The sequence below is a fragment of the Vespula vulgaris genome, chromosome 20, assembly GCF_905475345.1.
Source record: "Vespula vulgaris chromosome 20, iyVesVulg1.1, whole genome shotgun sequence".
NCBI lineage: Eukaryota > Metazoa > Arthropoda > Insecta > Hymenoptera > Vespidae > Vespula > Vespula vulgaris.
Window position 1 is genome coordinate 2,157,732 of NC_066605.1, and position 25,575 is coordinate 2,183,306.

At 31.2% G+C, this 25,575-nt stretch overlaps 1 protein-coding gene across 18 annotated transcripts; it reads left to right on the forward strand.

Moving 5' to 3' along the window:
* Positions 1-1,421: 1,421 nt before the first annotated feature.
* LOC127071062 (uncharacterized protein DDB_G0284459-like) lies at positions 1,422-24,156 on the forward strand. 18 transcript variants are annotated; one of them, XM_051009889.1, is made up of 10 exons: positions 2,459-2,534; positions 10,640-10,700; positions 12,553-12,609; positions 15,501-15,565; positions 15,825-15,951; positions 17,148-17,316; positions 17,655-18,249; positions 18,366-23,637; positions 23,816-23,917; positions 24,110-24,156. In XM_051009889.1, the coding sequence occupies exons 5-8, from the start codon at positions 15,921-15,923 to the stop codon at positions 22,551-22,553; spliced, it is 4,983 nt and encodes a 1,660-aa protein (XP_050865846.1). In that variant the 5' UTR covers positions 2,459-2,534; positions 10,640-10,700; positions 12,553-12,609; positions 15,501-15,565; positions 15,825-15,920; the 3' UTR covers positions 22,554-23,637; positions 23,816-23,917; positions 24,110-24,156. The 18 variants fall into 18 exon arrangements, with proteins under 18 accessions (XP_050865839.1, XP_050865840.1, XP_050865843.1 ...); XM_051009894.1 differs by having other exon boundaries at positions 15,828-15,951; XM_051009890.1 differs by having other exon boundaries at positions 2,498-2,530.
* The last annotated feature ends 1,419 nt before the right edge of the window (positions 24,157-25,575 follow it).

Genomic DNA, 25,575 nt, shown 5'->3' on the forward strand with positions numbered 1-25,575 from the left:
TAGTTTTAAATTATAGAGCTTTAAAGGTAACGTTAAGCGTGTGACAATTTTATCGCGATACAGTTTGTCTGGTTGAATAACTCAGTAAACGTCACATACTAATAACTAAAGCGAGAAGTTGTGTAATTCAGTGGGTGGTTGCCTTTCTCTGCTATAGCTAGCTTTAATGTAGCTATTATATACATATACATACACACACGCACGCACATATATACATATATACATATACGAGTATGATTTTCAAGAATTCGATTCAGGATTCGATGGAATTAAAAAATAAAAAAAGAAAAAAGAAAAAAAAAACAACAACAGGAAAACGGAACAAAACAAAACAAAATCAGATCCTTTAGTCGCGCTTCGTTTTTATTGGCTAAAATGGAAGAATGATTTTGAAAAAGTTTCGCGACGAGATAAAGTCAAACGACGTATGTAATTGTTCTCTTTTTCTTCGAAGGAATTTGTACGTGCACCACTTTTACTCTCCATCGGTCAGAGTCGATCGAAAGTTGACTTGTACTCTTACTTCAAAGTAAATTCGAGCAAAGGGAACAAGAGGTGTAACTACCAACCGGTGAATTGTCGTGAAGGTCGACGCTCGTTTTTGTTTTTTTTTTTTTTTGCTTCTGTATATTTTTCTTTCGACACAGCTTCCCTCTTACCTTTCTTTTTCCGAAAGTTTCATTTTCGATCGAGCACAGTAACAATCTACGGATTCGATAGTATGGTCCTTTAAGTCCTTGAGAAAACTCTTCTTATGGATTATACGTAAAAGAACGAAAATCGTATTACAACGTGGAAACGTTTTTTCATTACTGATTTGTACATAACCTTTCTTTCTTTTTTTTTTTTATTTTACCAACAGGGATCTTCGCAAGATAATTTTTTGACTTTAGTATTATTTCTATATTATATACTCCTGTCAATAATATTATATACCCCATCTATCTTGTAACTTGCGTAACAGACGATCATTGGCCAACTACTTATGCACACTGGTATACGATACTACCAACCGATCCACATCCAGTCTGGTTTTCTTTATTTTTGTCTACATTCTCTCTTACGCCTTAAAGATAGAGCTGAAAGTAACAGTATTTTATAGTCTCGTTCCTTTTTTTTCTATCTTTCTTCTTTTTTTTCTTCTTCGAAACGATTAATAAGAAAAATGAAACGAACGAAGTGAAGTGAAGTGGAGTGTCGAGTTTGTAAGATATTATGAAAAGTGTATCAACGGTCATCGACTAGAAGTTTCGATCAGAAATAATTATATCATTGACAAATATGTATATTTCTATAATACGTTATTGTTTTATTAATACAATTATTCTTATATATATATATATATATATATACATAAAATTTCAAGTGTGAAAATAATAACATATTTTTCATCGTGTGAATGTTTTATTCTTCGAAGGTTCTTTCAATTCGTTTTTTTGGTGGCCTTCCGGTATCCTTGCATTCGACATGTTCAACACGACGTTGTTAAGAGAGATCGCGCGAAAAAGGAACGGAGAGAAAGGATGAAGAAAAAGGAAGAGAAAAAGAGAGAAAGAGAGAAAGAGAGAGAAAGAAAGAGAGAGAGAGAGAGAGAGAGAGAGAAGGGATGAGAAAGCCGTGCACCTACTCGGTCACTAGAGGGACGACGACTTCAGTCTTACGAAGGCATCCAAAGCGGTAGGTTAGCATGATTTTTTATGTGTTTCGGCTAACGGTCGAGTCATCGTACGTGTTTTGAATATCGATGATCGATTGAAAGAAAGAAAAAGAGAATAAAAAAGAAAGAAAGAAAGAAATCGAATTAAAAAAAAGAAAGCCGACAGACAAAACGTATTACGCAGTATGTTGTGTTCGTAAAACTATCGTCGAAACAAAAGAAAAACGAAAGAAAGAGAAAAGAGAGAAAGAACAAAAAAAAAAAGAAGAAGAAGAAGAAGAATTAGAAGAAGAAGAAAAGAAAATTAATTCAAGGAACGTAAAAAGAGAAAAAGAAAAATAGAAAGAGGCAGATCGGAGATATTACAAGGGATATCTAATTTTTAAAGAAGAGAGAGAGAGAGAGAGAGAGAGAGAGAGAGAGAGAAAAGAAAACGTAAATCAAACAAAGAATCGAAACATAATTCGTTTTGATGATATTAATCGTCGTCCAATCTCGTGGCTACTTTTCAAAGTGCCGTTAAGACGAAGGAGGAGGGAGGAGGGGGGCGCTTCGAGTCACGTTTACGCGCGAAATTCGTGAAATTTTGAAAATATTTGAAATCGTCTCCATTGGGAGATCGGATCGCGTTATTTTTTGAAACGTTTCGTTCGATCTTCAGAAGATCCGGAAGAATTCAGAATGAGAGCTCGTATGTGCGATGTGGATCGGTCGATCAACGTGTGCGAGTTGACGGGTCTCGATGGAGAATGATAGTTCGACGAATAACAACACGGATATCTGTTGAAGAAGAGGATACTTTCGCAAGAAACATCAACGATCGAGGATACATCTCGAGAAGTTCTCTGATCGTCATTGGAATACGAGCCACGGGTAGGTACGTATTATTTTATTACTTGTATTATAAAAATTATTCGTTTGATGATTTATTAAGACAAACGCATCCGCGTTGAAAGTTATTAGATAATAATTTTCGATGGAAATAAGATTATAATGACCTTTTATTATATTTCCTACTACGTTTTATTAAAGATTATACGAATATATATATATATATATTGTAGAAATGATATTTAACATTTATAACATTGAAAAGTGTACATCATATGGTGTATTACCAAATGTTCATTACAAATAGCATTTTAATACGGTAAAATCAGAAATACGCGTCATTATCGATAGTGCTGTTATATCGGACAGCTGTGAAGTGAAACGGGCCTCGGATTTCTCGCCGTTAGGTAACGATACGGGAATGCTTTCTTATATAGGGTGTTTATAAAATTGCTATTTGGAATTTTATAATAGTAATAATGATAATAATAAATAATAATGATAATAGCAGAAAGAGTACAAGTATCATGTTACATATCTTGTAAAGCAATATGGAATGTTATCTTCATATAAGGTCAGTCGACGTAACGGTAAATCGTTACTGTTATTAAACGTATACATACGTAGATGCATATATATATATATATATACACACACACATACATATATACATATATCACACATATTGGAGTTTCGATTGAGCAGTCATACTTACATTTTTTTAGAACGAATTTTTAGAAAGTTATTTCTCTGATCGGTACATAGGAAAAGACGAATCGTTGGATATTGCAAATGTTTATCTCGCGAATGAAAGAAAAGAATAGTATATAAATAAGTAAGTAACTGTCGAATGATTTCTAACGATTAGTCGAGAACATTAAATATATCATTATTAGAGACACAGTAAGTTTGTAACAAGAATTGCATATATACATATATATTATATATATATATCTCGACGTCCTCGGCCTATTTATTTTAAAACGCCCATTCGAATCCTAGTATTACGTCCAGTGGCGTAACGAGTGATATAGTTGTGATATAGGTGAAAGGGCTTAGCACTGTTGTCAACCTAAACGAAAGTCGAACGCGGTGGCTCGATTTACTCTCGCCTTACGATCAAACGTGAATTCTTTTCTTTTTCATCGTCGAGTTTTACTATGCGATTAAACTATTACTATTACTATTATTTGGAGAAACGTAAATTGACAATAAGAAAAAAGAAAGAGAGAGACAGAGACAGACAGACAGATAGAGAGAGAGAAAGAGAGAGAACTAATTAACTAACTAACTGACTGACTGACTGACTGAAGGGAAAGGAATAACCGGATTGAAAATTTTTCATCGTAACACGTTCGTTCGTATACGTAATCGAATCAATTTAAAAAGCAAAAGGAGATGTTTGAATATTATGCGATAAGAAATCTTCCTTTGTTATGTCGTGTCTTTCCTAACCTCTCTTTCTCTCTCTTTCTCTCTCTCTCTCTCTCTCTTTTCTCTCTTCACACACATACACACACAGACATCATATACAATCGTAGACACATCGATTTCCTCGTTCCTCGAGAAAGATCTTCGCTCGTTAGCTTCGCTACTCGCAAGAGATATATAGAAATCGAACGGTATCCACTTTCTTCTCATTCAAAGTTCTCGATTACGTCGAGGATAACAACAAATACTTGGACACGATTCGACAAGGCAGCCTTACTGCACTTTCCGTAGGCGTACTATGCGAGCATGGCACGTGTGCAAATGAAAGTATAAAAGGAGAGAGAGAGAGAGAGAGAGAGAGAAAGAGAGAGAATAGAGGAAAATCTTATAGCTATGTTTTTTACTTCGTCTTTTCTACAGTCTTTATGTATTAATGTTTTAGATTGATAGAGAGAAAGAGATAGATAGAGACAGGGAAAGAGAGAAAATTGGGGAAGGAAAATTCATGCTCGGTCGAGTAAAAATATTTGAAAGATCGTAGATCGTGATTTGAAGTGACGATTGGAGGTTATACGCAGAGGAACTACTTCGTAAGGAAATCGCGTGTTAACTCCTTATAAATATGCAATACTATCGTAAAATTGTATCAGCCAATATAAAAACACATGTTTAGCGTCTAACTTTCACCGCGGCAAGTTTCAAATACCATCGGACAGTTGGCCGAGCGTAAAATGGCGCGTCATTTGAAATATCTGATTTATGGATTGTAATATTTTATTATTGTTAAGATAATGTTACAATAATCCTTAGTATATTAGTTATTCTTTTGTTTTCTTTATTCTCTTTATAATGTCGTTCGTCAGCTTTGTAGGAAAGCTTTTTTTTTTCTTTCTTCCATATCTTCGATAACCAACGTTCCAACGCGATTCATGTCGCAACGAAAGTTTCCAATCGTGGAATAGAATAATGCGTTGCTTAAATCGTTAAATATAAATAGCGATTATACGAGCTTACGTAGAATTTATTTTTCATGGTGTCGTCTATTGTATTTGAACATTTTCCTACTGATACGTATATACGTATTACTTTTCGAACAACGAGCGGGAAAATTCAATTCATTCTTGTTCGCTCTCGAATTTTTCTTTTATTTTTTTTTTCCTTTTTCTTTTTATTTTTTTTTGTTTTATTCCGTTTTGTTTCTCTCTCAAAACGCGAGAAAATTCGATTGATTTAAATTCGTACTTGTCCGTTCTTGAATTTTCTTTTTCTTTCTTTCTTTCTTTCTTTCTTTCTTTTTTTTTCAATTTTATCTTAAATATTTGCATATATGTATATTCGTACTATAGCGTATGAATAATTCTACTGAAAAGTTTTTACCATTCCAGTTTTAATCCGACAAAGCTGTAATAAAGCGTGGATATTATTTTTTTTCCTCTTTTTTTTTTTCTTTTCCTTTTTCTTTTTTTAATGTCCTTTTTTTTTATCAACGACGGGTTTTACGAACGATTACTGACCTTTATGAAGAATTCAAGCGTTCGAACGAAACGCCACTTATCGAAAATGAAAGCTAACTAACTGGACGGTGACTTGACCAGCGAGTACCGCTATTTCTCGTCCTCTCCTTTGGTTCTGTCCTATACTAACAAGCGGAACTACGATAGGTCGTATTTATTTTACTTCTAGTGTTCCATTAAACTCGTTTATGTAATACCTTTCTAATTGACACAAAGTTTTATCATCTCGTAATATTATAAAATAAAATATTAAATATATAAATCAGAAATTTTTCGAATTACATATTTACAGATTTACATATATACATTCGTATATGAATTTCTTTATTCTTTCTTTCTTTCTTTTCTTTTTTTTTTCGGAAGATGAATCGAAACATTTGAATTACTTAACGTTCGAATGATTTATTTACTTACTTACGGTAAAATAATTACTTGTATACTTGTATTTCACGAAGTTATCTAACTCGAGAAAGCGAAACTCGTAGGTTGCTATCGAAAACCACTTCGTATCTTAGAAAAATCAACGTGCACACTCCAACGTTCAATAATCGTTGCATTTAAAATTATCATTTCTAGTAACGTTATGCAAGTTTACATAGAACGTTTGAGGATATTTCAATGATATCGATTCTTTCAGATTTGATCTCTCTTGTTTTTATAATTGTTATTATATAATCGATATTAATGATCTATAATGATGTTTCAAATGTTAAGATGAATTGCAATACATAATCGGATGAAATTGTTGAAATTCATTGATAAAACATATATATATATATATATATATATATATATATATATATAGTGTGTGTATCGGTGTCGTTAAAGTTAAAATATAATTAACATTATTATCGATCCTCGTGTATCTGCATTAATTATGGCGTTTAATTTAAACGAAGGTCAATCATATTTTCTCGTTCATTTTATAAGTCGATCCTCGAGATTCAACTCCGATATTTTAAAAGTACACAGAGGTATGCGTTAGATAATAATTTGTAGAAAATCCATACCTTACTTTATCGTATCTACGATCCGGAAAGTATTGTCGATCTAGTGTCGATTACTTTGTATCGATTTCACGTTTTCTCTTGCAACGAAAAAAAATGTTACCTTTCAAAAAGGGAGCGTCATTCATCGTTGAAAGGACAAATTGTTTTGGAATAATTACAATTAATAATAAACAGAACAAAAATAATTAAATAATAAATTAAATAATAAAAATTGTTTTGGATTAATTACAACAAAAAATAAAATAAAAAGGGTAATCATAAAAAGAAATTATATATAATTGTACATTGTTAATTGCTTTTTCTTAACAAACAAAAATTTGATTAGAAAAAATCGTTTAAAATCGTTTAAAATCGAACTTGTTTGATATCGTTAATCAATTTAATCATTATCTTAAAAAAGATATGACTCTTCTGTTAATAGTTATATTCTGTCACCGGTTGAACAGGATCAATAATCGAAAGCATATTACGTAACTTTGCCTTTACAACGTGCTGCCCACGCTTGAAACTATAAATCTTGCTCAACCATGGCAAATCGCGAAAATGAAAAGAATTCGTGTGTTCTCTTATATCATTTAACGTTTACCATTTAAATCGCTAATTGAACTGAGCCTATTTAACCTATGAGAACACGATTTAAAATTTTAACACTGACTAAGTTTGCGAGGAACAAGTATGATACCGTTTTAACAATACGAATGAGCCGACAAACGAGATGATTTATTAGGTGAAAATGATGATAATGCGTTACCACGAGTATGCTAAATGGTTCCTGTAAAACATTGAGTCAACTTCCTAAAAAAATAAAAAAAAAATAAAAAATAAAATAAAATAAAAGAAATTCACTCGGAACTCGAGACGTTGATTTATTACTTTACTTTCAAAAGAAACAATTTTAATGAAGTCACTTTTTTTTTTTTTAAATAATCGATGTCATGATAAAGTTAATTAGTTACCTACTTATTTACTTCAATCCTTTTCTAAGTCTACACGATTAATTCGTATTTGTGTTAAGCTTTTAACTCTCTCTCTCTCTCTCTCTCTTTCTCTCTTTTCTCTGTGTATATGTATATACGATTAGGGTCAAATATGATGTATTTGAAAGAAATAGTTCATGACTGTTCGTGAATGCTACTAATGGCGTTGTGTGACTGACGTGTGCAATTCATGACTATAATACGATATAAAATTGATATAACAGATTGATGAGACGGAAATAAGAAAATGTCTTGTTACGTTAACGTAATCGCGAACGATCGTATTCATGATACGTAAGATATGTCTGATCATCGGGGTTTAATGGAGTCGGAAAATAGTTTTCTCAGAAATGAAGATGCGCAAGAAGAGAGGAGCAAAGAAGAAGACGGTCGTGACTCACCATGAAAGGGAATGAACTGCTATGGTCGATTGGACGATCGCATTGCTGCAACCGTGATAGGTTTAGAAAGTTCAGGATGCGCTTCAGGCGCTGCCGATTATGAACGTTTCTAGTTGCTTTAATTCTAAATTGGGTGTCGCGAAACAAAATTATTTTTTTCTTCTTTCATCGATACATTTTTTTACGAAGATTCGTTCTTTTTCTCTCATTTCTTTTTTTTTTTATTCACTAATTAATTAATTAATTTATTTATTTTATTTTATTTTTTTTTATTTTTTGGAAACGTTACGCTTCCGTATTTCGATTTCTTTTTTTTTTCCCTTTAGTTTTGTTTTTTAACGATCCTCTTGACGACTCGAAAGCTAACCAACTCATTATTAGTCCATCGATGTTTTCCGTTCTTTTTTCTTTTTCTTTCTTTTTTTTTCTTTTTCTTTTTCTTTAGTAGCGCAAAGTGTGTCAAGGATGATACTGTTTACGTTAAACGTCCGAATTCGTTGCGTTGCAACATGTAATTAGTGATCAAAGAAGATCGTTCGAAAAGAGTATGTATCAATACATATGTATGTACAATACATACGCGTACTTATAAAAGGGTACGTACGTATTTACCTAGGTTTCTTTTAACCACACGAGTTTGCGGTGTACCTACTTGTGGTATTACAAAAATAATTGGACACCCCGTATGGTTAGATATATCATTATTACTAATAGCAATTGTGTAATGGACAATAGATCGAAAATAGATACACTTTCTTATCGTTAAATTATAATTAGATAATTATGATAACTATGGAAAACACGTCGTTGAAATGTATTATAATAATAAATCGTAATATAAGAAATCGTTAACCGAAACTGTGTATTTATAATATAGTTAAATTGCTTAAGAAGGTTTTCTGTTTTCTCATCGTTACATTTGTTTGATAAATATAGTCGGTTAAAGGCGCGGCGCTTTCCAGTGAGCACGTATCTTTCATTCACGACACAGAATCGGGGGAAAGCCGTGTGTCGTCGTCGTCGTCGTCGTCGTCGTCGTCGTGGTCGTCGTGTCTCTGTTAGTAGCTGCTTCGAAACAAATCGCGGACGCGATGTGCCGGTTTTACGTATGGATGACTCCAAATATCGCCGTGAGAATCGATCGCTTTCTGGAGAAAACGAATACGTGTGTACGACGGTATATACATATTTTTTCTTTCTTTCTTTCTTTCCTTCTTTCTTTCTTTTTTTAGAGCAGTGAAAGCGTAATGCAAATTTTCTAACGATGCGACATCTCTCTCTCTTTCGTACGTAATAATTTCAACGTAAATATCTTTGTCTCGATCGTATACTCTTTTTTTTTTCTTTCTCTTTCTTCTTTGATATTCCCTTAAATAAATATCAAGTTTATTTATTAATGCCTCCTAGCGTGTCCTTAATATTTTGAACTTGACATTTACAATGACGGATAACGCATGCACGTGTTTATGCGCTAACCTTCGGTATTTCATTATTTACACCGCCGGTAAGAAGCAGCAACATCAAACGTGAGTAGCTTTCGTAAAGAACATTTGTGCCGCAGTTAACTAAGTGTATTGGTGTTTCGAGGACCACTTATAAGATAACTGTGTATGCAGATTGGTAGCGATTATTGTATGCATAGATTAGAATTGTCTGAATGTGTTTAATTCTATGAGCCATCGGCAAAGTATGTATGTACAAATTTCGTTTGAATAGTATAAGTGGTACTATTCTGGAATCAAGCACAAGATGTGGAAACGCCTTTCTCTTTCACACGTGTTGCGCTTCAACAAAGTGAAATCAACTTCGTGAGTTAAAGAAATTGACAAAAAAGAAAAAGAAAAAAGATATCAAAAAATTAAAAAATTAAAATAATGAGAAGAGAAAAGAAAAGAGAGAGAGAGAGAAAGAACGAAACCAATCCGATCGTTTTTCTTATAATATTTATTAACTTTTTTTTTCTTTTTGCTATAAACGGATTAGATATAGATTTTATTTGTTATTATTATATCTAATCTATTTTGCGATTAAATAAGAGTGTCCTTTCATTTCGTTTAAGAAATAAAGTCTATTTAGAGATCACAGAGGTTTCACTTTAGAGGATGCATTTTAATCGTACAGCTCTACGATGGGAGGGTTTAAGAAGGTTGAAACGATTGCTTAATCCCTGTCATCGTTAAATCATAGTTACTCTCATCGGCCGATTGTACCCGCGAGCGAACAACTACTTTCACCACTTTATTTTATTTTAAAGTGTTCGGTAATACGTCGAAATATCAATGTTAGAAACGAGATAAACAAGAGGAAAAAAATAATCAATAAGGAAAATAACACATGGGAGATAACACAGAAATCGTTGATGAAAATAATACTCGAGAAACTTTTCGCTCGACAAATTTTTTTTATCCTCGCGTATACTCGTCCAAAAATTTCCGATGTTTCTTAACGAAACGAAGCAACAAATCAACTGCGTCGCTTTCGTTTGAAACGATTTCAGGTCACGTTCCTTGCTCAATTCAAATCACGGTATACCCGTGAATAATTCCACATTTGCCAGAGACTTTGAGTGGACAGCTAAAAAAAGAAAGAAAGAAAGAAAGGAAGAAAGAAAGAAAAGGAAGTTGTCGAAATAATCGAAAGAATGTTCTTTGTAAAATACCAAGATTATTATTATTTTTTTTTGGGGGGGGAAACTTAGTTCTATATATATATATATTTATAAATATAACAATGTACATAGAATGTTAATAATAATTTTTACTAACATTTTTTTATTTTGTATTTGTTTTATTTTGTATTTTTTCTTTTTATTTTATAGGTCGAAGGAATCGATTATAGCGCAGCCATGAACTTTGCGCTGCATGGACTTCTACTACAGGGTAAGACAAAACGAGATTACATATGCTTCAAAACTTTCGATCATTTTATGATTTATCCATTGGAACTGACAGATCAATGGATTGTTCATTGTTAATAGGTTCTAATTCTTAACAAATTTCTAGCTGTAAGAAACGTACGGATCGATCGAAACGAGAAAACAATATGATTAGAATGACTGGAGGCCACACCTCGTAAATTATGATCGAATTGATTTGCTTGTGTCGATGACTTCTGCGTTACTACTAAAGCTAATAATCATGTATAATATTTTATCTAGATACGTTTTATTATTTCTTTCTTTCTTTCTTTCTTTTTTTTTTATCTTGTAAACTCGTAGATCAGTACAATTCGAAACGATCAGCCGAATAAGATCGATCAGAATCTCTCTGAAAGTTATTATCGAATTCATTTACTTACAAAAGTTCAATGGCTTTTGAATATAAGTATAAATCTAATGATTAATCTCTTACATCATCTCATGTATACGTTAATTGTGATTTATTGTTTATTTTTGTCTTGTTAATTATTTTTTATTTTTATAGATTAGATTAAGAAACGTATATTCTTGATAGATATACATGTGGTACCAAATGGTGTTCATTCTTAGAAGAACGTTGTTAAGATTGTTAAGAAGAGAAGGGAACTTCATAAAATTTATCGATCTACCGTTCTACGCGTATATCTACTACTTGATTCAAAATCAGTGTTCCATCTATATATGTACTCTATACATTTCTTTCTCTACTGACTTTTCTCCTTATGTAATCGCGTGACTCCGGCGCAAGGATGCGGTTAGACCTTTCGAAGCGTGTCTCTTGGTGCCGAAGTCACGTAAGACGCACATTACTCAGTCACGATCTTAATTTCACTCTCTCACGTTGGCCGAATAATTACTTTATACGCGAGCAAAAGAAAAATAAAAAAAAAAACTGACAGCGACGATGACTCCGAAAGTCATTCGCATTTCTTTTTTTGTATCTTTCTTTTCTCTTTTTTCTTTTTTTAGATCCATTCTAAGCCATCACTCGTCGTTACATTTAAAACGACTGAATTAATGGTGGCTTTTTATTAGCTGATGTCATACGTTGATTCTCTTATGAAACATTTCATCAAGATTATCCTATCTCGAATTTATTTTGATTTAGTTAGTCAGTTAAAAATTGTTGTTTACCTGACTACACTACTTTTCTACATCTTCGATCTTTACTTTCATCCTTGAAGCGACCTTCCAAAGGAATGAAAGGCTCTCGGTATCGTTAGTTTCATCCTTAAACCGGTCTCATACCGGATGGCAAACCTTGGTGACGCGCGTTACTATTTTCGAACGTGCAAGTAACAACGCGAGTTTAGCTAGCGATTGAACTTGGAGAACGAAAGAGACAGAGAAGAGGCGTTTGTAAGTACTTGCGTTTATATTCGCGACAATATTTTCTCTTCTCTACATTCTCTCCCTTCATTCATTTTTCTCATCGCATTTCATTTATTCCTAATGGACGAATGATCTCTATCATCTTTCAAACTTATTACTTTAATAAAAGAAGATGCATGCGCGCGTGCACATACAACAGAACAGATGAAAATTAATAATTCATTTATGTCTATATACATTTTTTTATTTATATATATATATATATATATACATGTGTGTGTGTGTATATATATATCTTTGTTGAAAAGAGAGATAATTTTGCGGGAAAATTATATTTATTTAGAGAGAATTAATAAATCGGATCTCTCGAAAGAACTATTTTGAATAAACTTTCACTTTTGAAATCTCACACTTTCTCATTTAGCATAATTATTTTCGAACTTTGTACATTCGATTACAAGATTTGCATGTTGTCTGTCCAGATAATCGGAGTTACGGTGAATCAAGAGCCGGGTAATCGGGCTTCCGGGAATATCAGGGTAAGGATTTAATCATCAGGTTCTATACGTTAGAACGGTATAACGGACACGGTATTCATTTCAATGATAATAGGATGTTTAGTATAGAAAATTTGTCTACTACATACATACTATATATATATATATCGTGAAATTTCTCATTTAATTTATATACAAGATTAAAATTGAGATAAGTATACGTATATATTATCTATATTATTATGGTTTTAAACATTATGGTTTTGTGTGCACGCGTGCGGTATTCCATTGAATCTCGTTTGACACCGTTATGAATCGAAGATATCACTTTGGTCGCTATGAAAATTTCACGCTATCTAGGCCAGTACTAATTAATGTTTAACTCATGAAAGACAATGGGAATTTCTCGTCGTTCGGCAGTTTCAATTTCTCTTCGTTAGAAATGAAAATACAACGCATGACTCGTATTGAGTTATTTATCCATGAGAATAAATATCCCACCAAGAAAGAGAGAGAGAGAGAGAGAAAGAGAGAGAGGGACACATCTATTTTTCTCTTTTTATATTTCATACTCGATACTTGTAAATCACACAGTTCGTATGTCAATCCAAGAGACGAAAGATTTTCAATCATCGGTTATTACTTAGAAATAAAAATCTAACGAAGTATCGCCCACGTTGCTACTTTTGCAAACCTCCTTTCACGCAGACGTATTCTAATTTTTTTTCTTTCGTTTTTTTTTTGCATATCACGAGTTTACCAGAAAGTACGACTCGCTTTCCGTAAGAGAATTTTCTTGTTGGAGGAAATTTCGTCACGGTTCACTATGTTTTCTCGCAATTCATAGCTACTTACTAACGCTACTTTCCTTCTTACAATTCACAGATGCAAAGCTAGGAAATACAGAAATTCATTCGTTCGCATACGTACGTACGTACGTACGCGTGGAGACACTTCTCTAAGTTGTATCATTTGTCGACTAATTAATACGATAGAAGGTTGACTCTTCTTCTTCTTCTTTTTTTTTTTTACATCTTACGTCATTCATTGAACCTATTGTAATGAGCTGAATTTAAATGATCGTGATGATTAACAAGAGGAAGAGTACATGATACTTATCAACATGAAAACTTCCTCATTATTTATATGATAATAAATTGCAAATTGATTTTCGATAATGCTATGGAATATTCGAAGTTACAGTCATGTCGCTATATATATTTGTTTTCATTTATCATATTTTCTTTTTTTTTTTTAATACGATTATACAAGTGTTATGTTTATTATAGTATAATTATATTAGCACAAGTAACTATCAAGATTTTTATTATCAAAGTTTTTGAAGTAGAAAAGGAAAAACATTTCTGATTTCGATATCATATAATTTTTATGTAGATATGAAAAAAGTTGATTTATATAGGATTAACATGTAAATATGAGGAATGAAAATTGTTTAAAAAGAAATAATAATAAAAAGAGAAGTATATAATGATTTATAAAAATTATATTCAGTAAAATCTGATATATCTATTATTATTATTATTATTAGTTCTATTCTTAGTACATAAGTAAAAACAAGATATAATATTATTTTCCATCGAAGTGTTGATCGCTATCTCGGGCGTTTCTTAATTAAAACGAATCAAAGGAAATATCTTGTGCTACCGTTTGCCTTTCACGCGAGTCGATATAGGGCATTCGTTGCATATGTTACATATGCATCGCGAATGTTCTACACATACCAATAGAATTCAATTTTTCAATGTGAATATACGAATGTATGTGTGACATACAATTAAGTAATTATTTTTTTCTTTCTTTTTTTTTTTTATGGTTTTTTCTAATGATTTCCTCGTCTAAAGGTCTAACTCGTTGAGCTTTCACCGATCAAGGAATACGTACATATATATTTCATTTATAACAATAAGAAACTTTCCATTATATGTTTATTATTAATTAAACAGATTTTAGTAATAGATATTCGACTAATTAATTAAAATATTTAGATAAACGTTATTCGAAGGAAGAATTCATTATTTATGAATATTTATTCATGAGATTTCATTTTAAGAATAGTAAATTAAATTTATATTAAAGTGGCATGCATATAAACTTAAAATTATTAAATAATGAAGTAAGATTATTTTATTCGATAATAATTAATTCATTGAGAAAGTTAGAGAAAGAGAGAGAGAGAGAGAGAGAGAGAGAGAGATTCAAAGAAAGAGAAAGAGAGAGAAATTAATCTGGTAAAAAATAAAAATAAAATAATTGATCTTTTAATAATTATAAAAAGAAATGAAGAAATATATCGAAGAAGTTGGGAAATTTATATACCACTTGTATTCGTATTTAAGAAAGAAAAAAAAAATGTACATGTATATGTGAAAGGAGGAAATGATTTTTTTCTAACGATTCATTGTCGATATTTAGTGATAAAAAAATTTTCTTTTTTTTTCGGGATCAACGTGAATGTAGAATGTCTTGTAGTCTCGGTATATACCGGGTATCTTGAGGATAATGGAGGACTTCCGTTTCCCGTGGCAGGCCTCGAATAACAATGACTACGTGTATTCGTCTCTTGCGTGTACTTTCTTACATATAATATATATATACACATATATATTATATATATATGTATATATGAATATATATATATCTTTACATGTAACTCATAAATGCTCGCATACCACACATAACGCTGTGTAAATCAGTTCAACCAGAGAAAATGATAAAGGATAACTATTGTCACGAAGAAACTAATGTATCGTTTAAGAAAATCATTGAATTGTTTTATTTAAATTCAATACCTATGATTTTCAACTTTATATCATAAATATTATTACCTGTGATATATTAAACAAATATATAAAGATATGTATATATTATATATATATATGTGTGTGTCATGTTTTCGCATATTTTTGTTTTAGCTTTCTTGTCAGTTCTAAATTTTCAACATGGCTTACTACCTCCGTGCAGCGCAAGCGAAGCTATCGTGAGTGTTATAAATAATAATTATTTATATATAATGTCATGTAATAATTTACATATGAGATTAATTATTACGATATAATAATATTAATATAAGCTATGTAACATAATTTCTTTTTTATGTTATATTTTAGTATAGAGACCACAGAAATATTGGATTAGAAGGAATTATATAAGAAATTCAGACTGTTAGATATTAGAATCAATAATTTAAAAAAACAAAAAATCTCGATGATAGTTTTTAATTGTCTCAATGTTCTTAGAAGTATTTGGACTTCCATAATCTGCCGGATACTAACTTTTCGTGCCAAGGAAAAGTGATCGGTGGTTATTATGCGGATCTCGAAACTGGATGTCAAATGTTTCATGTATGCACGATCGGTCAGAAAGGTAATTTAGAATATTTTTTTCGATCTAATAGATTTATATATATATATATATATATATATATATATATATATCTGTTTTTATATGCAGATAAGTTAGTAGATAAGTTACTCCGATTAATGCCACACCTCTATCAGCATAGCTGATACTTGTCGATCATTATTAATCAAATCAATCCTTTATTTTTAAGATCTATTCGTCGATGGAAGGAACCCTTACTGACTTATATATTTTTTTTAATTAGAAATCAATTAACAAATCAATGTTTGTGCAAATCAATGTTTTCACAAATCCTATTTTGTGAATGGATTTATATATATAATATATATATACATGTAAATTTTATTCTTCGATATATAATAGAATGGTCTCGATTGATATATTGAAAAACATTGATAATTGATGTACATCTACATGTTTACATATATACATATATATGTAAAGTAATAGGGTAAGAGAGATAAGACTCTCGCGACGAGACGGTAGTGCCAGACACTCTTGAGTCTCGACTTAGGTCAGTAAACGTTCCTCAACGACCGTGACATTCTCTGCGGGTGATCTCTCGATCTATTACAAAACTTTAACTTTGCGCTTGAGGAGCCATTAAGAGGGGACCTTTTCGATTACATTCGATCGTATTCGATTGCATTCGATGAAATCGATAACTTTGTATTTCTACTATAATTTGAAATTAACATTTGTTCTAATAATTTATTATGATATCATTTAATCTAATTAAAACAACTATCGTTCCTTCGTACAGAATAAACGGATTCCGCGAGATATCTATCTGTCCACGCAAATTGCTGACGTTTAAATTGCTTTGCACAATCACTTGTGAGTAATGTTGTTTGAAAGTTTCGACGGTAAATTATGAGCTATTTTTTCAACATAGAGAAGATTAATGAACTTATGACCTTCTGAAGAGGAGTTTCTCAATAATTTGTATAACTAGTTTTCAGTTCAAAGTAAAAAGTTAAAAGTAATTATTACATTTTTTGTTTGTCTTGTATGATTACTATGAAGGTACGTTTAATGATATCTGAGATTTATAATAATGATAATAATAATAATAATAATAATGGATTTAAAAAAAAAGAGAGAAAGAACGGTGTCGATCGATTGAACACCTATTTATCTACCACCCAAGTATACATATATGAGCATCCCCGAATAATGTTCCTCTTCTTCACCGTGAGACTTGGTTTCAGACGAGATTATGGACATAAGGTTCCTTTGTTTGAATGGAACCATCTTCGATCAGGAGACTAGAGTCTGTGAACGTGTCGACGAGGTTGATTGCAGTAAGAGCGAGCAGTTTTATAATCTGAATTTGGAGCTCTATGGCAACAATGCCGTCACATTTGGGTAAGATAGAGGAATGTAAGAAATATCATTTATATTAATAATATATTCATTAAATTAAGATTAATAATATCATTTATATTAATATTAAGTGTAAGAAGTATCAATTACAATTATAATATACTATATTAACGTTAATATTAAAATATAGTATATTTATATTAATATTAACAATAAGAAGTATCGATTATAATCAATAATATTTAATAAAATGATATGTAATATGTATATATATAAACAAGAAGAAAAATATTTTTATTATTACGAAGAATGATATAAGTAAAACAAAGAATGATGAAACTTATTGTTCGTATAATAATATCGTGAATATCTTGACGCAGCTTACACGAGAGCGACGACGAAGATAATCCTTCAGAATCCGTGGAAAATAATCAACGTACTACCTCGGTACATCCTACAGCTGGCACTACAACGACTACAACATCACGACCAAGTAAACCATCTACTACAACGGCTAGAGGTTCATATCAACACTCAACTGGATATCCACAACAACAGTTTAGACAAGGATATCATCATCAATACATCCTTCACAATGATGAGAGAAACGATAATCAAGCGACTTCCTATCAATTGTTTAGTAATCAAGGTGTTAGTTCTACAACCGTCCAAGAAGTACCTCAAGCTCATCAAATTAGATTCAGTTCTACTGCAAGTCCACAAATTATTCGTAACGAACCATCAACTATATCGCCACTCTTTCATATTACATCTTCGACTATTCAAACTTTATTGGATAGAAATCCGAGTAATCCGGCATTGATAAATCCAATTTATAATAATCATGGAATTGTCAGTACTACAGAATCTTTTAACGTGCATAATCCACGAGATACGTCCGAGTATCGTGACAATGAACATCGTAAGCATAGTATAACTCCTTTAGAAGCTATCCAATCAACCAACAAAGGAAAGGTGATACTATTATCTATGGATTATTAACATTTTTATATCGTAGTTAAGACTTTTTTCTTTTATTTAAAAAAAAAAAAGAAAAAAGAAGAAGAATCTAACATTGATTTGTTTTGTAGGTTTCTAAATTATCGATATCTCCAGTACCCTCGCAACAAGAGGAACAGAAAGATAGTCAAACTTCGTCCCAGCAAAGAATTTCTTCGAACATACTTCCTACTCCGGCTAGCGTTGAAACAACGATTAAATCTTTTTATCCAACTCCAAGGACATCGCCGAAACCTTTACCATCGACATCTTCTAATGGACAAATTATTCAACACATTCATGTTCCACCTCCTATTCCAGTTCCACAGTTAAAGCCACATCATATAACCATAAATCTACCACCGCCAGATATTCAAAGGATTATACAAAATCCACCACCACCCTTGCTACCTTCTCAATCTAGGGTGATTGTTACAGCTAAAGCTAGTGTTAGCGATGAAACAGGAAGACCTCTTAACACTACGCAATTAGTAACTATACCTCTTCCTACGATTCCGGCTACTTATGACGATTACAAGGAAGGAGATGAATCGTTTGATCCGTTTTATCGCGATGTACCTAAACTTTGCAATCATCGTCGTGCTATTTTACGTAAAGTTGAAAAAGGTCATAGAAGAAAAAGATTTTTAACGGAACTCGATGATTCTTCTACAGCTTATAAAGAAACGAATTTAAACTCGAGAGTTCATGGTGTAGATTCAGTAGATATAAATTTAAGACGCTTGAGACGTACCAGTATATTTGATGATAAACGATTGAAAGAAGATAAAAAGGTCGATATAAGAAATAGCGATGGTAATAAAAATGCCGAGAAAAATTCCGAGTCGCGCGTTAGAATTAAAAATGGTCATACTCTTGAAGATTTAGAAACGAAAGCTTCTCGTCATATAAATTTAAATTCGGATGAAGAAGAAGAAGAAGAGGAGGAGGAGGAGGAGGAAGAGGAAGAGGAGGAGGAGGAGGATCAGGATGAAAAAATATCTGAACATGTACAAAAAGAATCTGAAGAAAATGTAGAAAATATTCATAGTTCTAGTATAGAAGTATTGGATCTCAATGAATATACAGATTCTGAAACAGATTCCAACGTAGATGCAACAACTGAGTTAGTTGCATCAATTAATAATACCAATACGAATGATGATAATAGTTTTGAGGTAACATGGTTTTTGAATAGTAATACTACTAAAACTCCAGATGTAGATTCAGATATAGTTTCATATAACGATTCAGATAAGTCCAATAAAAATGAACAGGAAAGAGAAACTGAAATAGTTTCTGATATGGGAATTAAACGTATTACGAATAGTGATATATTTACGTCGGAAGAAGATAGTAATAAAAATGTAGATAAAAAATCATCTACAAATAAAATAGCTAAACCTCTTAGTATCGTTACAAATTCTAATATCTCTTCTGTGGATAAAAAAGAACCAGAAACAACAAGTTATGGTAATTCAGAAGATAAAATAATAAATGATAATAAAGATTATTTATATGATGAGGAGGATGATGAAGTGGAAAATCATTCAGAAAGAACTGATAAAAAATCTAATAACGAGAAGATAATTTCTTCCAAGATAATGGAAGATTTAATTACTACTACTGAGATTGTTGATACTTCTAGAAATGATACTCCAACAAAGAAACTTCATTCGAGGATATCTAGAAGAAAAATGTCTGCAAAAAGAAAGCATCAAAAAGAAAATGATAGTGAGATTGAAATTATTGATTCTGAAGATACTGAACTAACGACAAATATATCTACCTCTCATTTTGAAACAGAAGTTGAAGAACAGATAGACAATTATGATTCTAATAAGTCTAATATACGAGACGTAAAAGCAATCGATTCTGTGATAAAGTATAGTTCTAAATTTGCAAAAGATATAACATCGAATAAAGAAAATGTTGGAAAGAAACGTACGCAAATTAATAACGTAGTCAAATATGATTCCGAAAAAACGAATGTAGATAATTTAGGGAAAATAAATAATTCTAGTAGGTATCAATTACTAAATGATCAGAAAGCATTAGAATCATCAAATGAAAGTATAGAGAATAAAGATGAATCTAATACAGAAAATGGAGAAACTACGGAAGCAACGTATGTTTCTTTAGAAAATTCTGAAGAAAAAGTAGATATTACTAATAAGAAAGTCAATTCTTATACAGAAGAGATTTCAGTGGAACAATATCAAACTACAAATGATGTATCAACGACGAATGGTAAGGATAAAGAATTTGAAAAAACTTCAAGTGAAATTTCTGACGATAACGAACGTGATCATTTAGAAAATAAAAAACATTCTCACGAAGGAGCAACGACGAAGTTAGAAGAAAATTATTCGTCTGAAGAAGTTTACCACAAAGGCAAAGATAATAATATTACACATACAGATAAAGAAGAATTTCACTTGCATGAACATCCTACGATTAAAAATATAGAAAGTACAGTTTTAAGTGAAGATTTTCCTGAATATGATTATCCTATGAATCAATCAGATTATACCTGGGATAATATAGACGATTATAAAGAATCTGGTAGTATAGAAGATTTTACCGCTTCGATAGAATCTGACGATCATGAACAAGTAACAGAGTCATATGAAACTGCAACTAATTCTGCAGAAATTGAAAATTCTGAATCTGTTGAACAGGAAGATAGTACGACAGGTGTTTTAAAATTTATTGACGAGTTACCAAGGATAAGTAAAACGGAAAGTAATACGGAAAAAGAGATAGTCTCTGTTGAACCTTCTATACAAGATTACGTTGATGATAATTATGAGCCACATAATTATAAGGAACAAGAGTCTCTGATAAATACTGAGAATCCAAATGATGATAAGATGGAAAAAGATATTAAAGTTGTAAGTATTAATGAAAAGTTATCAAAGAATATAGATGATATTAAAACGGATAATATTAAATTGGAGAAAGAAGAACTAACACAAGAAAAGGACACTAAAGATTTTTCAAAATTGATTGAAAGTAATGAACAGCAATTGACTACCGAATCAACTTCAAAGAGCACAATAGAGGCGTTGACATTATCAACGTTGATATCATCAACAATGTCATCAACTACACTATCACTAACATCTTTGCCATCAACGTCACCAACTACGTTATCAATATCATCTTTACCACCAACAACAATGCCAACAATAACTGTGCCAACAGTGACTGTATCAACAACAACTGTACCAACAATTGTACCAACAATGACTATACCAACTACGACTGTACCAACAACAACTTCAACCACAACTACTCGTTCTGTACCCAATCTCTTTAAACCTTTTTCACTTAGAAAAAATTACAATTATATTCCTCCAACAACAACACCAAATCCAGTGATCATAAAATCGAGACTACCTCTGTTTAATCCAAAACCAGCGAAACCGCCAAAATCTTATAATGAGTTAGTACCAAAGCCAGTTATTAGGAAACTTACTCTACCAACTCGAAGACCACCTACTACTGTGCCTACAAGCACTGTAAAAAAGAATGAAGAATTAAATATTGAAAGTACGACGATTAAATATGTAGAAAATTTAAGCGGAACTCAAATTGTCACATCATCTACTGATAGTACAGATTCACAATCTTTAAATTCAAATATTGAAAATTTCACTTCATATCCATTATCAAGATTATCAACACTCCCCACGGTAACAGATGTTACTTCCCACAGCAGTGATACAAATAACATTTCAGATACTACAGAAACAAGTACAATTACAAAAGATATAATAAACGAAGATATCATGGATATATCGACTATACCAACGGTTATTCCCACTGTGACAGATAAAGAATACATAGATGAAAAGAAGCATACAGAGACAGCAGAAATTACAACTTCTGTGACTACTGGCTATTATTTTAACGATGTAACAGTTACTACAACTGAAAATGTACATTCTAGTAATCATCCAATCTCTACACCTAGTTCAACTATAATTGAAAATGTGGATAAAATTCCATCTTTAGAATCGAATCGACGATTGAAAGACAAGTCGTTCTCCATTTCAAAAATATATGGCAGCTTTAATTGTCTGGAAAGAGAAATGTATAGATTTTATGGTGACATGAGAGATTGTCGACTATTTCATTACTGCTCTCCTGGTTTTACTCCAAAGCAAGTCTTAGATTTTCGCTTTGTTTGTGAAGAAGGTACTATTTTTGATGAAGAAAGTCAAAGTTGTCGACATGACATTAGAAGTACCAAGTGCCCTAATAGACTGTGGTAAATAAGAATATTTTTAATTTGTCAATACTTCTCCGTCCCATATTATCTTGTGCTATTGATTTTAGTAATTCGTGAATCCTAGGACTCCTTAATATATTTATAATTTTAATTTAATATGTAAGATCCCTAGAAGGAGAATCCTTCTTCTAAGCATTGCCATAACTGTGAGTAAATGCAATGGATTCACACTTATTAAAATTAATGCGATTTCTGATATGCGTTTATAAATTATATAATCATAAAAAAAAAAAAAACCACCATATCAAATTCCAGAGTAAGACGTGATATAATACCATTAATGAGATTTTACCTGACTTTTGATCAGGAAAAATATTCATGAGATTTTAGGTTAATGACTGAAGGATATCGGTTCCTATGTTGCATAGGCAATGGTTTGTAAAAGGATGTAAAATTGTTTATATTTGATATTTATGAATATGTGAGTCATGTGATAACATAATTGCCTTATTAAAGAATACTATTATCTTTTCCTTTTTTCTTTTCTTTTTTTTAATTGACCATAAAAATAAATAGAATACTGACTGCAATATGCAGATATAATTGCAAGTTTTATTTTTTTATCTTGAGAAAAGCTATTATTAGATTTAATTATCATAAACTATATGTTTGGATTCATTGTAGATACTAATTCATGGAATTAATAATGAAGTTTTTAAAATGCTATTATAAACATGCAAACATTATTATGTCACGTGTCATACACATCGTTTGCAATGATGATAATATTCATAAATAAAGATTTGTTCCCAATAATCTACTTGTTTATATATTATGTATACACTTACATATATTTAGCATAAACGGATGATCTTCCAATGTGTGTATGTTAATAAGTACTTACACACACACACACACAAATAAAGAAACTACACTGATATATCACTGCGCCATCTAGTTTTGCAGGTACATGGTTGAAGTTGTAAGCTGTTTTTTTTTGTATATAGAAGTTTGGGGAGCCTGCTTGGATACGACTTATATGTTTGATACGTAGATAAGACCAATAATGATTGGTAATGACATGAGATTGAAAAAGTTAGAACGAATAGATATCTGTATTTGTTATTGTAAGTAATCCTTTCATTTATCTCAAAACCAAGTTCTTAATGAGACGTAATAAATTCATAACTTTAATCTATAAAACTAATAATAACTCAATTATTATGATTATTAATTGATTAATTGGCTCTACTTTGTGTATGATTCATACCAAACCGGTTTACAATAAACGTAATCATTTTTAAGTTTCAGTTACATGATGGTGTCACGAATTATTATTTGCAATTATATTTATATATATATTATGTGATATACAACCAGATGGATTGACATTAACATTGACTAAAGGTTATTGTCTCATTAAATTCATATATCCTTGATTGATAATTTCTTGTGACAGTTATAGTGATTGTGTTAGAGTATTTATAGATAGAAATTTATGATTTGCAGCTAAATAACAATTTATTGTTACCATGTCCTTCTATCCATTACAACGAAGATCTACATTTCTAATTGGATTTGGAATTGGCTTTTTTCTAGCCTCGTTATTTTACTTCATAGGAAGTTTTGTTAATGAAAATGCTATTTATAATGAGAAAAAATGGCAGTATCAACATTATTCGGACGATTTATCTATAGTGTGGATGACACCTATAAATTTGTTCTCTCGAGGAATTAAGTTTCGTAATTGGGTCAAAAGCAATTTGACAAAGGGATTAGAAAATGTATCGTACAATAAGTGGTTTGCAATGTATAATTTACAAAGAAATGCAATAGATATGGATCGTTATTTATATGAACCAGAATCAGCAAATATTTCACAGAAACTAGTAACATTGGAATCAGATTGGTTAAAATCCAAAATATTTATTACATGTATTGTTTTTGTGGAGAAAGTTAAATTAGGCAGATCCATAAAAGACACTTGGGGTAGTCATTGCAATCGAATTTATTTTTTTGGACAGCGAATACAAGATTCCCAAATACCAATCATAAATTTTACAATAAAATTTCAATCTTCTTGGCATTTTTTATGTGAAATTATGAATTATATATGGAAAGATGATGAGGTCAAGCAATGGATACTTTTTGTAAAAGATGATATGATGGTGATTTTGGAAAACTTACGTTATATAGTTGCTCCATTAAACTATGAAGAAAATTATTATTTGGGTCATGCTGTTGTAATGTGGGGTCAACCGTATAATGTTGCTCAAGCAGGTTATGTATTAAGCAAAGGATCACTTAGAAAAATGATGGAAATGTTCAATACGTCCCAAAAATGTGCTGCTGGTGGAAAATACTGGAAAAAAGAGGATTATTATCTTGGTAAATAAGATAATTAAAAATATCATTTCATTAAAAATGAGTGCTAATTACATATATATATTTTAATGTCACATACAGGAAAACATTTATCATCTATGGGTATTCTTCCTATGGATACACGGGATGAATATTTAAGAGGAACTTTTCATGGTTATGCTTTAAATAATTTATTATGGGGAATTGCAAAACCTGGTAGTTATTGGACACATGCTTTATATCCTCCACAAAAAGAATGTTGCTCTTCTATGTCTGTGACATTCAGTGCTACTGAAGCTGATAAAATGTTTACTTTCAATTATCTGTTATACAATTTACATATCTTTACCAAGAAAGGAGTTTTTGGAAATAAACATGCTCCTACATCTTTTCCAGAAGAAGATGTAAGACTTATTGGATTAATAATTTATTTTTTATATATATATTTTTTTAATTTTATTATTAAGAATATTTATTCATACGAATATAGTTATCTGTAGATTTCATAACATTGCATGTAGATATTATAACAATATTTTTATTAAATAAAACTTATTATATTTATTATTGATTATAGGTATGGAAGATTGCATTGAAAGAAGAATTTAATATCACTCACTTGAATGAAATTTCTAGTGATGCATATTATGAAATATGGCATTCAAAATATTCTGAACCTGAGCAATTAATTTTAAAAAATT